The 14,350-nt window shown below is 42.3% G+C and overlaps 1 protein-coding gene across 1 annotated transcript; it reads right to left on the bottom strand.

The window, feature by feature from the left end:
- Window positions 1-2,964: 2,964 nt before the first annotated feature.
- lhx1a (LIM homeobox 1a) lies at window positions 2,965-12,617 on the bottom strand. The gene is made up of 5 exons (XM_028574497.1): window positions 12,448-12,617; window positions 10,173-10,396; window positions 7,661-7,944; window positions 4,666-4,831; window positions 2,965-3,441 (listed from the first exon to the last, which is right to left on the bottom strand). The coding sequence occupies exons 1-5, from the start codon at window positions 12,615-12,617 to the stop codon at window positions 3,062-3,064; spliced, it is 1,224 nt and encodes a 407-aa protein (XP_028430298.1). The 3' UTR covers window positions 2,965-3,061.
- Between the last annotated feature and the right edge of the window lie 1,733 nt (window positions 12,618-14,350).

Here is a 14,350-nt window from a genome sequence, read left to right as displayed (position 1 = left end):
CAAAAAGATGCTAGAATGAATAGCTGTGGATGTGAGTAGGGGCCCATAGAGAATGCCTTTTCACAGGGCCCAGAAGTTTGTTGTACGCTCCTGAAAGAAGTTTGACACCGGCTAGGGCGTAACTTCAAAATCCTGTTTGTGTCCCCGCCACTTTCTAATTAGTTTGATATTATTTCATTTATAAGCTTCGGTGATTGGCCCCTATGTTAAGCCATAAAGAAAGTGAGACATCTTTTTCTTACACATAGTTTAGTAGCCCGCTATTTTTTTCTGGCATCATTTCATTATGGTCAACTTAATTATTTCCTGGATTCTGTATCACCATAGTCCCTAGAAATGCATGTAGAAATGCAGGAAATGGGATTCTAATCAAAAAAAAACATTTCTGGCGGAGGACCCCCAGACCCCCCTGTTTTGTGTAACCCACACACACATACACACACACACACACACACACACACACACACACACACACACTTCTCAAACCAAAGTTACACCCTTGGGCATCGGCATAAGTTGCAAATTCGCTCCCCCTTCTGTCAGATATGGCGAGCCAGCCAACTGAATGTCCCAAATGCTGGGAGAATAGTGACATCAGCAGAAAATTTTAGTTGTTGTTCAAAACCCCCCTTGTTCTATTTGTCTATGAATTTTTCTTCCAGCCATCAGGATGTGGTGCAACGCTGCGATACGCAAGGGAAAGAGAAAAAAGCCTTTTTTAAGGTTCGAGATCATAGCATCACAAAAGCACGACTCTGCGCTGTTTCTACAACTCTGATTCCACCTTTTCGTTTGGACTCCATATTTCTTTGTCTTTTCATCACTTTTCCACAAACTTTCCATTCAAATTCCACTCAATGTTTTTTTTTTTTTTTTTTGAAATAACATTGATCAGAATGGTCTACCTGTCACCATGTCTGCGAAAAGGCCAATTATTTCCACTCCAAATGAATGGAAAATTAGACGTGTAGACAAAATGCATTCATTATGAAATGAGTGACACAGGCCTGATAAGTTGCTTCCAGAGAGCTGCACTGACACCATTACACTGATACACATACACTGTCATGTAAGGGTGCATACCGTGAGATAGCTTCTCCACAGAAAAATAGGTTAAAAAGAAAATCATAAGTATATTTTCTAGTTTTATTAGAAACACATTTTTGTCAACATGTTGTATTTATACAGTGAATGGTCTAATATGCACTGGAGGTCACATGAGCTTGGGTTTATTGGGACAATAAAAGACATACCATGAGGGCTTGATATTCAAAGAGATGTCGCAGCGACTAGCCGCATATTTGACCATAGATTTTTAAATAGTTTGGATTTTTCTCCTTCGAAGACACAAAAATAAAACCTGTCTAAGTATGTCATATTAACAATTTTTATGAATGTATTGTCAGCAGACTAAAAAAATTAAGAAGTCAATTACTCCTTTTAACACTTACATTTTGTCTCAACACGTTCTGCAGATGATGGTGCAAAGCACTTTAACAGTATTTGTGCTATATTTTTTATTTGGCAAATGTCTAATTTACTTATATTTTTACTGTTTTTTTTTTCAAGTATTTTTTTAAACCTTTTTTGTAAACAACATCTTGTACAAACTAGCACAGTGAACCACAACCCCAGCAAATGTGTGTGTGTGTGTGTGTGTGTGTGTGTGTGTGTGTGTGTGTGTGTGTGTGTGTGTGTGTGTGTGTGTGTGTGTGTGTGTGTGTGTGTGTTTTTTTTTTTTTTTTTTTTATCTCCATACAATATAAATGAAATCAATACAAAAGTTTGGTTGGTTGCTTGGAACATTTTTATATGGATCGAGAGGTTCTAAAACATGGTTTTTCGAGACTTCCGGACTCCTGAATTGAATAGATTACGTAAACAGTTGACTGTTCTAAAGTCCCATTTAGAACCCCACGGTAAAAGATTTTTTTAGAAGGTAGACTTCACTTCAACATTTCAAGTTCGCTTCCATTTTTAAATAAAGGGTTTGCAATCCGTAGAGTTTTTGTTTTTTTAGTTTTAGTTTTTTTTAACTGTTTGCCTTTTGAAGGCGGACCTTCTTCCGATTTGGTGGAAAATTCTGAAACCACGAAAAAAAGAAAAGAAGAAGAAAAAAAAAAAGAAACAGATAGTCCAGACGGAGGAGAAATTGTCATTTCCTGTGGCCCGTTCGGAAACATAGTGTCAAAAAAGGTTAAGTGTCAATATGGCAGAGCCTTGAGAGGCAAAGAGGTCTGAGGAGCTTCGGAATTAATACAAGGGACCAGTCTAGTGCCTGGAACAGAGTCCGGACTCGCCGCTCGGCCTTCCTTACAGCGCCCAGGTCAGCACACCATCAACCCTCAGCCCCCTTTCTTCTCTCTCTGTAAAGCTATTCAAGTCTTTGACAGTAGCTAATGACGTTTCTCGTGTTCGGGACATACTATAGGAGATTCCCAAAGGGTTGTTTTTTACCCCAGCGGTGGGTGTTAGGGAGGGGGGGGTTTGGTCGCTATGCCGGGACCCTGACAGGAGTCAAAAAGGGGTGACAGCTTGCCCAACCCCCCCACCCCCCCCCCCACACAAAGAAAGGGGGGGTGAACAGGGGGCAGTTCAGCAGTCTTGCCCATTTTAGTTTTTTTTGTGAGTCCAGTTTTGGATGCAGGGCGGGTGGGGGGGGCGAGAGAAGCAAATAGAAACACGCAAACACAATACTGAGGACAATGTTTTTTTTGAGCTTGATGCCAGATACGCTTCCTCCCTCCCCCACACACACACACACACACACACACAAACAAGATCGATTTAATCGAGCGGGGAAAATAAATAAATAAATATTGGAACAAAAAAAAAAAAAACACACCGACAAAAATGATGACTTCATGGCGTTTTGCCCTAACCCTGTCGATATCCACGTCCCCTGTCCTCAACCCCCCCAGCCCAGCCCAGCCAGCCCCACCCCACCTCACCACCCTCCGATACCGAACCTCCGGCGAGCAGAGTCCTCTCTCTTTCTTCTCTCTCTTCTCTCTCTCACTCCCTCTCCCTCTCTCTCTCTCTCTCTCTCTCTCTCAGAGAGCTACCACACGGTGCCCTCGTTCATTTCCGAGGGCGGGTGGGACAGGTGGTTGCTGTATCCGCTGCCGTTCAGCGACAGTGAGGTAAAGGGCGGACTCGGGCCGAACACCTCGGAGGAGATGCTGTGCAGGGGTCCCGGGATGCCGGGCTCCGGGCTGGGGGAGTCCCCCGGGTGGTGGGACATTATGTCGGAGAAGCGCTGCACCTCGCTGGATGGGTGGTGGCCCGGCAGGGGGTGGTCCATGCCTCCGAGGGGGGTGCCCGTGGGGCCCGAGGAGGGCACGAAGGGGAGATCCACAGGGGTCTGGGCCTGCGACGATGGGGGCCCCTGGGGGAAGAAGTCATAGTTGGGGCCCGGGCCGTAGTACTCACTTTGATAATCTGCAGATCCAAGAGGAGAGGAAGAAACCAAATGAGAACAATGGGTGTGCAGGAAGAATTCCAGAGACATTGAGGAATTCATTGAATATACAAAGCTCGATTTGTATGAGGGGGGGGTCGGGGGGGGGGGGGGGGGGGGGAGCCTCGCCGTACCACATTAGTCACAGAGCACGCTACACTTAAATCAAAACTGCAATTGGGTGGGGAGAACAACGTGGCCACAAAATTAATTAAAATGGGGGGCCGTTTCATCAGCGATTCTACCTACTGAGACCGATTTTTTTTTCTTTCCTCCATATCAGCAGAATATTATTAAGACTTTTTTTTTTTTTTTTTTTCAGCAGAAAGGACAAAGGCCCGAGCGCCAAGGAGATCCTCTGAAAATGATCAGATATTTCAAAGCATCTGAAGGAGCAGCGCGGTATCAAATCAGTGAGACGTAAACTGACTTGATGTAAACTTAACTCACTGGCTGACAGCTCTAATGGGCGAGGTTACCCAAACTGAATAAGATATATATATATATATATATATATCACGTCTGGATTTCCAAAAGTATCATATATATCACGTCTGGAAAATCCAAAAGTGCCATAATGGTCATCAAGAGCGAAACATCACTGCATTTCAAATATGTGTTTAAATATGTTATTTTAATTCTGTGTACTAAATTAACATGAGCATGTTTACGAAAAACACGTATGGTTGGATGCATTTTTTTTTTTTTATTAAAAGTGCTTGATTTCTTAATCAACAGCTGCTGACTTTAAGATGGGGCCTTGTTCCAATATAGCAGGAAATTACAGACAAATAGAAAAATCATAATAATAATAAGGAAACATACAAATACCAATTTGAATAATATGTTATATAAGCAGTCCTCAAAAAAAACATTAATTTATCATTTTAACATGGAGAAAAGGAGTGCTTCATGAGAGAAAGTACACCAGGACTTAAAACTCCTTCCTTCCGTGTGCAATAACTCGGCTTAATTTGCACATGTAATCTATAACTTTTTAGAGATTGCTCCTGTGGTGTTGTGTAAAATTGTGTATGTATTGTACGTACAGGAAACATTCATGTCTTTGTTTGTTTGTTTATTTGTATGCTGTTTTATTAATTTTTTTTATCTTGCACTCCTGACTGCCGATCAAGTTTCCCATTTGGGGATAATCATTATTTTTTTTTTGTTCTTTTGACGGAAAGATGAAATTGTCCGCATACCTCCATAGTAGGAGAAGGGCCCGTTGGGGATGAGCTCCCCGGGCTCCAGCCGGTCCACCAGCGTCCTCATCCGCCTCGGGCTCCGGAAGAAGGCGTGCCTCCGGGCGCCCAGCGCGCTCAACTGCTTCATGCGCCTCTCTTTGGACCGCCGGTTCTGGAACCACACCTGAACACACACACACACACACACACACACACACACACACACACAGAGAGACGTACCTCGTGTCACTTTTTTTTCTTTTTCCAACTTTATTGAAAAATACATTCAAATATAGATATAGATTTCAGACACATGCTCCAAATAATTATCCAGAGAAACAATAATATTACTTTTGTTTTAAACATAGTCTTAATATCAAAAACAAAGTATGAAGATTAAGAAGATAAAATAATATAAACAACCCAATATAGAGACATAACAAAACACATTAGTCACTTCAACGTTTACCATATAGTATGACTCTTTGTTTTTTTTTGAGTTTTTTAGTGGCTATAACTTCTACCTCGTGTCACTCAGCAAACATGCGATAGGCTTCTGACGCCATTTTGATTGCACGTCAATATAGTGTGAGGCAGACGGGAGGACAGGGAGACATGGAGGGGATGGAGAAGGTGGCCGAGGGCCGCTCTGCATGCACAGGATGTCGATGTCACGCGGCACTTGTATGAATAAATAGCTAAATATGTATAAATATGTCAACAAAAGCACAACATTTTGCTCCATCGTGGATTTAGTTTCGGAACGTGCAAATACACCTCAGTGTGTACATTCTCCGCCGTGCAAAACGGAAGCGTAATTAGTTGCCATGTTTACCTTGGCAGCTGCGCGGCGCCGGCTTCTTATGAGAGTAAATACCCGGGCACGGCTGTGCGTTCTGCGGCGTGCGTGATCATGACGAGCCGGCGCGTTTAAAATCCGCACGGCTGTGCGGTGCGGCGGAGAGAACGGCGAACCAATTATCGTTAGAGGAGCGAGAGAGTCCCATCATCTAACCTCCCTAATGATCTTTTAACCCTCCATTTACTCCGGCTGAAGGCTGCAGCAGCGGGGGCTTCACATCTCCAATTAATAGTTAATAGGAGGGCTGTTAGCGATGTATTAGCGGCTCCTGGAGGTTATCATTCCCTAATCTATAGGCCGGCTTCCTTTAATTACGCGCTTCCCCCTTCCTCCCTCGCGCTCATACATATTGGACATACAGTAGCCCTGCTCGCTCGGACACTTAAGCTGTATCGCCATTCATCTGCTGTGCTGAAGCCCCCCCCGCCCAGTGATCGCCCCGCAGCCTTTAGGTTATTATATATAAATAAATAAAACACCTGTTAGTAAAGCCTAAAGAGCTGCTTTCCAATCACTTCTACTTTTCTGGGAGTCTCATTTTTTTTCCTTCTGATGGGTAATCACATGTTATCGCATGAATCTATCAATGACAAAAGCTATAGGCCTACCTATCAGTAGGCTACTTTGGTGCGCCACACATAAAATAACCCTTTTAACCATTTTTGGAAATCACCAAAAGAAAAAAAGGAAATAGTCCCACACACAAAATCGATAATAATAATAATAATAATAATCATATTAAAATAATAAAAAATTAAAAAAAAATAATAATAATAATACCGGTAATAAAAAATAATAATAATGGTACCGGTAATAATAATAATAATGATACCGGTAGTAATAATAATAATAATGATACTGGTAGTAATAATAATAATAATAATAATAATAATAATAATAATAATAATAATAATAGGGGGTGATCAAAACTGGCCAGTGCAACCCCCCCCCCACCCAAAAAAAAAAAGATTATAATTTAATTTACATAAATAAAGACATTTGCACCATAATGTGCTGCAGAAAATGCACAAATTGTTACCAAAAAATTCAAATTCAAAATGAAGTGGAGATCTCAACCCCATGTTGAACCCAAAATTAGGCCCTTGGGATAATAATAATAATAATAATAATAATAATAATAATAATAATAATAATAATAATAATGTGTTCTCTTTGTTTAACTGAACGTGGCCCTGAGTTGCGCGCAGACAGTCTGGAGACCCTGAGACAGATTTGTGTCTTCGCTTGGCTGGAGGAGTTCCCAGCATGGCTAAACGTGGCCGCAAAACGTGCTGGCAGTACGGTGCCAGGACTCCCAGCGCTCCCAGCAGCCCCGGCGCCAGTTGGCGACTACTTGGCCCCGTCGCCAGCGCCAAGAATCAAAAATACCCATATAAATGACCCCCGTTTCCAAATCAAGCTCGACCGTCCGGCCAATCTCTGCCTTAATGGATTCAGGGAACATGCCTCCTTTAAAGAGGGGTGAAGGATGGGGGGGGGGGTTGGGGGTGGACGGGGTGGAGCCTCTCTGATGGGGATGAGGCCTGCACGGTCATGGCAGTGTGGCAGCTTGGCAGTGACATTTTTTTTTCTCTCCATAAAACAGAAGCTGTTACATCACACCTTTTTAATAGCTGCGTAATAACAGAGGAAAGGCGCGAGCCCACCTCCTTCACCTGTGGCTGCCCCCCTCTCTCAATATTATGGTATTATCTCCACAACATTTCACAAAGAATCACAAGATCCCCGCATTGAACCGTAGCCTATAGGCTATAGCCAAGAAATGACTGACTTATAATTACTATAGTGATTTTTTTTTTGTTGCTGGCCACGTGGACCCATGATTGCTAATAATAAATGTATATGCTACGTAATTTATGTATGTAATGTCTTTATATTTTCCATCCTCTTTTCTCTTATGTTAAGCAGCTATTTTGCATAGCCTTTGTTACCGTAGCCTATTTATTGTTTATTTCATATTCATGTTCAGTGTTTGTGTTTGTTTGTCTGTTTGCCCCCCACCCCAAGGCTAATTCCTCATAAATCGGCCTACTTTCTTGGCAATAAACCTTATTTCTTCTGATTCTGATGATTCTGATCTGTGCCATTAAGACATGTTTAATTCCATGGAAAAGCTCGGCGTTTCCTTACCTGGATGACCCTCATGTTGAGGCCGGTCTCCTGGGCCAGCTGTTCCCGGATGTGTCTGGTGGGTTTCGGGGTGGCAGCGAACGCCGCCTTCAGAGTCTCCAGCTGTTTGGCCTTGATGGTGGTCCGCGGGCCGCGCCGCTTCCCCCCCAGGTTCTGGTCGTCGTTCTCGTTGTTCACCGTCTCTTTGTCGGACAGGGCGGCGATCTCCGTGTCCTTCAGGACCACGTCGTCCTGCAGCGGGTCCTGGGAGTCCGGGGATAAACTGGGGTCGCTGCACGCCGTCACTAAAGAAATGCCATGCGGATATTAGAATAAGAAACAGCCAACACATGGGAAATATCTGTATATCTATATCTGTGTCTCTGTATATGTCTCTGTGCTTCTGTATATCTATATGGCTCTGTATTTCTGCACAGCTATATGTGTGTGTGTGTGTGTGTGTGTGTGTCTCTGTATTTCTATATAGTTGTGTGTCTGTATTTCTATAACTGTGTCTCTGTATATCGGTATATCTATATGTGTGTCTGTATATCTGTATATGTCTCTCTGTATATCTGTATATGTCTCTCTGTATATCTGTATATGTCTCTCTGTATATCTGTATATGTCTCTCTGTATTTCTGTATATGTCTCTCTGTATTTCTGTATATGTCTCTCTGTATATCTGTATATGTCTCTCTGTATATCTATGTGTCTCTGTATTTCTGTATATCTGTATATATCTCTCTGTATATCTGTATATGTCTCTCTGTATATCTGTATATGTCTCTCTGTATATCTATATATGTGTCTCTGTATATCTATATATGTGTCTCTGTATTTCTGTATATCTGTATATGTCTCTCTGTATATCTATATATGTCTCTCTGTATATCTATATATGTGTCTCTGTATATCTATATATGTGTCTCTGTATTTCTGTATATCTGTATATGTCTCTCTGTATATCTATATATGTCTCTCTGTATATCTATATATGTGTCTCTGTATATCTGTATATGTCTCTCTGTATATCTATATATGTCTCTCTGTATATCTATATATGTGTCTCTGTATATCTGTATATGTCTCTCTGTATATCTATATATGTCTCTCTGTATATCTATATATGTGTCTCTGTATTTCTGTATATCTGTATATGTCTCTCTGTATATCTATATATGTGTCTCTGTATTTCTGTATATCTGTATATGTCTCTCTGTATATCTATATATCTGTCTCTGTATTTCTGTATATCTGTATATGTCTCTCTGTATATCTATATATGTGTCTCTGTATTTCTGTATATCTGTATATGTCTCTCTGTATATCTATATATGTGTCTCTGTATTTCTGTATATCTGTATATGTCTCTCTGTATATCTATATATGTGTCTCTGTATTTCTGTATATCTGTATATGTCTCTCTGTATATCTATATATGTGTCTCTGTATTTCTGTATATCTGTATCAGTGCCTCTGTGTCCCAACCGGCAGCGGCAGATGTCTGGGTCTGTCTATTTAAAGCAAGTTTTTCCTCGCCACTGTCGCACCAAATGCTTGCTCTCGGTGAGAATTATTGGGTCTTTCGTAAATGATAGAGTGTGGTCTAGACCTACTCTCTATCTGTAAAGTGTCCTGAGATAACTCCTGTTATGATTTAATAATAATGCAGTGAGATAGTAGCCTACAATGGGGGAACATTAATAAAAATAAAGAAATATTATCTGAGAGCATTTAGTTTTTTAAATGTGTTCATATCCATCTGTCACATGGCTGTTGTAAATGTCGCAGCTTAAGATTCATATAGGCCTAAACATGTAACGGAGCATTCACTTTTACAAATAATATGTTTTTCTCCTTTAGGCTACTGCGTTGTTAAGAGACTTGAATATTGAGTAGCCTAAAACATTGCAAACATACGTAATAATGAAAATAAAAAATAAAAAAACATTCCCACATGGCAGATGATGGAAGAATTAAAGGCCCAACCACAGATCATAATTTCAACTGGTGTGGAGAAAATAATAATAATAATAATAATAATAATAATAATAATAATAATAATAATAATAATAATAATAATAATACAAAAGGCTTGAACTGAAATAATGTAGGCTAGACCTATATTCGGGAACAGACAGATCAACAGACGTTGATGAAAGTGCACGGGGCTGTGAGTTTGTGTTGGATTCTGCTCTCTGGGTGCCGTCTAAGTCCCGGGCATGGGCATGGGAAATGATGAAGCCACTGCGGGGCTGAACACATCACATCCATCACAATGTATCACACACACAAACACACGCACCCACACACTGTATAATTAATATGAACCAATCCTAATATTGTGTTAATGTTCATATTATTGTTTAGTGTGCTCTCTCCGAATATTTGGACAACTTGCACTTGGAAGCTTTGGAAACATTGTTATTGAAACTTTCATGCAGATAAAGCCACGCACACACACACACTCACACACACACACACACACGCACGCACACACGCACGCACGCACGCACAAGCGCGCTCGTACCTGAGAGGAGGTTGGTGTCTTTTACACTGGCGTTGTTTAGGTAATCGTCTTTGCAGACGAATTTGTTCTCGTCTATGATGTAGAGCTCCTCCCCGGTGGACAGCTGCTTGTTGCACATCATGCACGTGAAGCAGTTGAGGTGGAAGACTTTGCTGCGGGCCCTGCGGACCAGGTCGTTGGGAGAGATGCCCTGCGAACACCCGCCACACTTGGTGCCGAACCGTCTGCACGGGAGAGGGGGGAGCACAGGGTTATTTTATTATCACAGATCACTTTTAGAAAAAAACATTTCTGAAGCGTTTAAATAATAAAAAATGAACCAAGGTGTGGGGACGGAGAGAGCCGAGCTTATATTGACCCAAAAATCACATTCCCCTGCTGACTTGACTCAGTCTAGCTGATAGTCACATTTTTGTGGAAGAAAAAAATAATAAAGGATTTATAATCAAGTCTGGACATGAAGTAGGCTATAGCACTTGTTTTTTAAGCCTCTATTGACCATTTGGAAAACACTATTTGGGGGACTAAAGTCCAGTGATAACCAATTCTTAAACATAACATTTGACATGAAATAAAAGAATAAACTCCAGAAAACATGAAGAGAAGAGAACAGCTTAATGTGTGCACTGACACTTTCAAAACGCCACAATTAAGAATAAACTTTTTTGCTAAATCCGCACTGACATGTTGGATAGTAATAATAATAATAATAATAATAATAATAATAATAATAATAGGTTTAACGTTTTATTTTTGTATTGTGTGCAGTTTAAACCCATAGCTTGATAAGCACACGTTGGGAAAATGGCGCTCTTTAAATGCTTATTATAAATACATATTATTATTTTGATGTGATGTTGCACATAAGCTCTTTTTTAAATTTTTTAATAATAAAATATGTTTTCTTTCCGCACAACTATGCATGGACCTGCTGAATGCACTTTTATTTTATTTTATTTTATCTCTATTTCAAAACGTTTTGTGTCCCATATAAGACCAGGCTATATATATATATATATATATATATATATATATATATATATATATATATATATATATATATATATATATATATATATATATATATGTAGGCCTATAAATAAATGTAAAAGATACATGTAAATGTACAGGTGCAGTTAATAGTGTAAGCCAGCAGCAGCTGCTTTGGAATAATACCTGCTGTGTAAAGCCGTGCCATTGACTCGGCCGTTAAACAATGTGTATTGAGTACCGTGTGCACTGCTTGTTGACTGCACGTCTGTGATTGCATTGTCTGCGGACTTGATCTTTTCAACTAGTTTACTATTCAAATCCACTTATCACGTCCTTCTCAGCCGGACTGAGCAAACACACCGGGCCGGGGGCTGGGGGCCGGGGGCCGGGGGCCGGGGGCTGCCGGCCCCCTCTGACCGGTCGGCCCCCGACCCCCGCCCGGCTGCCTGCTCCCTGTAACCCCCACCACCACCACACCTCCCCCCCTCCCCCCCCACCCTCCTTCCCCAAGTGTGATTTCCTCGATTTCCTACCAAACCGCCCCCTTCTCCCTGCTGAGAGCGAGTACACACACGCGTTTAATGTCGCTGCCCCTCTTCTGTTGTTGTTTAGCATAAGAATCCAAATGAACAAGCTTTTAATTACTCGCTCCTAATCAAAGCTTATCGCCTCCAAGTGCTCGTTCACGCCTGCAGCCACGGACAGGTCGCTCTATCCATTCATTTAGACTAGAAAGGAAACCAACAAAAAAAAAAGATCAAGTAAGTAATTTGCAAACCTGTGTGTGTGTGTGTGCAGTCAACACATGTGCTAAGTTTATATACTTATTTATTTAGTTTAACAATTGGTCTGAAAAAGCATGAGAGGCAGTTTGGGTTTTTAAAATGACATTAAGTCAGATAGCAGGCCCATATCAATTGCATGCAACCCATTTCAAAGTTGGAAATATTATAGAAGATACAAACGTTTGATTTAAACTGAGTCTGCAAACGAATATTGTTCAGTGAAATGTCTCGCCATATAATATAAAGAAGTGTGGCTTTTCCATGTTTTTCTGTTTTTGATGCACCGTCACAATCTTTGTTCCTATTTTATCCCGCTATTTAAATGCTTTTTTTTTTTTTTTTTTTTTTTTTTTTTTAAGGCTGTATTATTTGCTGCTTTGCTCCTCCAGTCCAGCTGCTGACATGAACCCAGACACATTCACAAAACCAAAAAAAAAGAAGAAACAAAAAAAAAACTGCTGGGGAGTTTTTACTGGCCCCTTTCCGCCCGATCTTACCTAAAGAAATCATTTTTGCAGTACAGTCTCCCCTCTCGAGAAAAACATTTCTCTGTCAAATTGCATTTGCACTCGCAGCACTGCACGCACTTGACGTGCCAGGCTCTGTCCAGCACGTTGAGCAGAAAGCGGTCCAGGATAGGCCTCTCGCAGCCGGCACAGTGGACCATGGCTTTTGGCTGGGCTGTGCAACCCCACAAACGAAGCACACACGCGCGCAAACACAAACAAAATCAGCAGCGCCGGCCGAGCATTGACCGAGAATCTTCTCTTTCTCTCTCTCTCTCTCTCGCGCTCTCTCTCTGTCTCTCCCTCCGTGATTCGCCTGAAGCTCCCGGGTCAATGTGCGCGGAGAAGCCAGTCGATCAGGTGTCAACACAGTTTTCTCCCTGCATGCGTAAAAAAAACAAAAAAAAAACACTCAGCGTCCAATAAAAAAACCCAAAACAGTCTGGAAGGAAGGAAGGGATGGCGACCGCGTCCTCTTTCTCTCTCAGGTGGAAAAGCCAAATGGAGGCAAAAAAATTGAAAAAGAAAAAGAATGAGTCCTTTATTGGATCCGGGGCAAAAAAAACAAACAAAAAAAACAACACACAATTCAACCGAAATGTAGATTTGAACGCAGGAAACTGCGGACGGGCTCAGGAGAGGAGACCGCAGCAGTTTGGTTGTCCCGGCGCTCTTGGAAGTGACGCATCGGTGAGAGGAGCGTCGCGTGGCCGTCACTGCTGCTGCTGGAAGAGGCGTCTAATAAAATGCTCTAAGGGCAGAGCTGTCACACAGCAAGACACGCACGCCTGTAAATAATTCAGTGCACTTTGACATGGCAGCGTATCCAGTGTTCAGAAGCCGGCGAGAAACAAAACCACACAGCCGAAAGATTTTCTTTTTAAAAAAAATAAATAAATAAAAGAGTTTTCCCCCTCTCGCTCAGTCCGCTGATCCTGGAGCTTGTTGTGGTTGTGTGGGGCGGTGGGGGGCTGGGGGGGTGGGAGGTCGCTGCGATGCTGGCGGCTCCGGTAGTAGTCAATGTGTATGCTGGGATGCCCTCAGTCTCCAGTTGCCGTGTGTATGCTGGGATGCGCTGGCTCTCCAGTAAAAAACTGTCTTGCTCCTAAAGCTCCAGCCCAGCCTTATTCCCAGCCTCCTGACGTCAGGCCGCGGCCAGACCAATCAGCGACGCGCCGTGCCAGCAACCATCAAGCCGCCCCATCATAACCCAGCGAGGGCTCTGGCTGCTATTTATGCCACACACTCAAGACACCAATTGTCAAGAATTTCCCTGCAAACTGTCATATGTTAGTGAATGAGTTTGGAGGAAGCAGCCGCGGCGATGGAGGGCGAGCGGCGCGGAGGGGAGAGGCGCACACCTTTTCAGCTGCTGAGCAAAGTGTCTTCTGGGCATGAGGGGGGCATGGAGGAGGAATCTGAGCAGGTAGATACAGTGGCGTGTTCGGGATAAAGAAGCCGGAGGCGCATGTTGCATGGTGCGCTCACCGATTAGTCACCTTAAAGTTACTTTGCGCCAGAAAATGACGCACAAGTCGGAGCGCGTTTGTTTTTGGTATTTGAGAACAACTGGAGGCTTTTTATCATCAATAAACCAGCTGTCCGTTCAAATGTAAACTCTTAACTGGCTGCTCATTTGCATCACCCACAGAGCTAAATGTTGGCTTACTCCAACAGGAAGCTGCAGAACATCTCCGATTTAGTCGATGACATGGGTTCTGGAAAGATGACGGTTATCGTGTTCCTCTCTTTCCCAACGTCGTGCAACATTACGTTAATTCCGTTTCTTTGCGCGCAGCACGCTTTAAGCCGCCTTTTCCCTCTTTGGTGTGATGGAGAGGAGGCGTGGAAGTGAAAGACAGAAAGGCTCTAAAGTTGACAGCTCCGTGCGGCT

This window comes from Perca flavescens, chromosome 3, assembly GCF_004354835.1.
Source record: "Perca flavescens isolate YP-PL-M2 chromosome 3, PFLA_1.0, whole genome shotgun sequence".
NCBI classification, from domain to species: domain Eukaryota; kingdom Metazoa; phylum Chordata; class Actinopteri; order Perciformes; family Percidae; genus Perca; species Perca flavescens.
Note: the sequence above shows the minus strand (reverse complement) of the source record. Positions and strands in the feature narration are given on the sequence as shown.

Coding starts and splice junctions, on each gene's coding strand:
- lhx1a (XM_028574497.1), bottom strand. CDS start 12,617: ATGGTCCACTGTGCCGGCTGCGAGAGGCCTATCCTGGACCGCTTTCTG. Junction 7,945..10,172: donor AGACACCAACCTCCTCTCAG/GTACGAGCGCGC, acceptor GCATTTCTTTAG/TGACGGCGTGCAGCGACCCC. Junction 3,442..4,665: donor GCCCTTCTCCTACTATGGAG/GTATGCGGACAA, acceptor TTGGATCTGCAG/ATTATCAAAGTGAGTACTAC.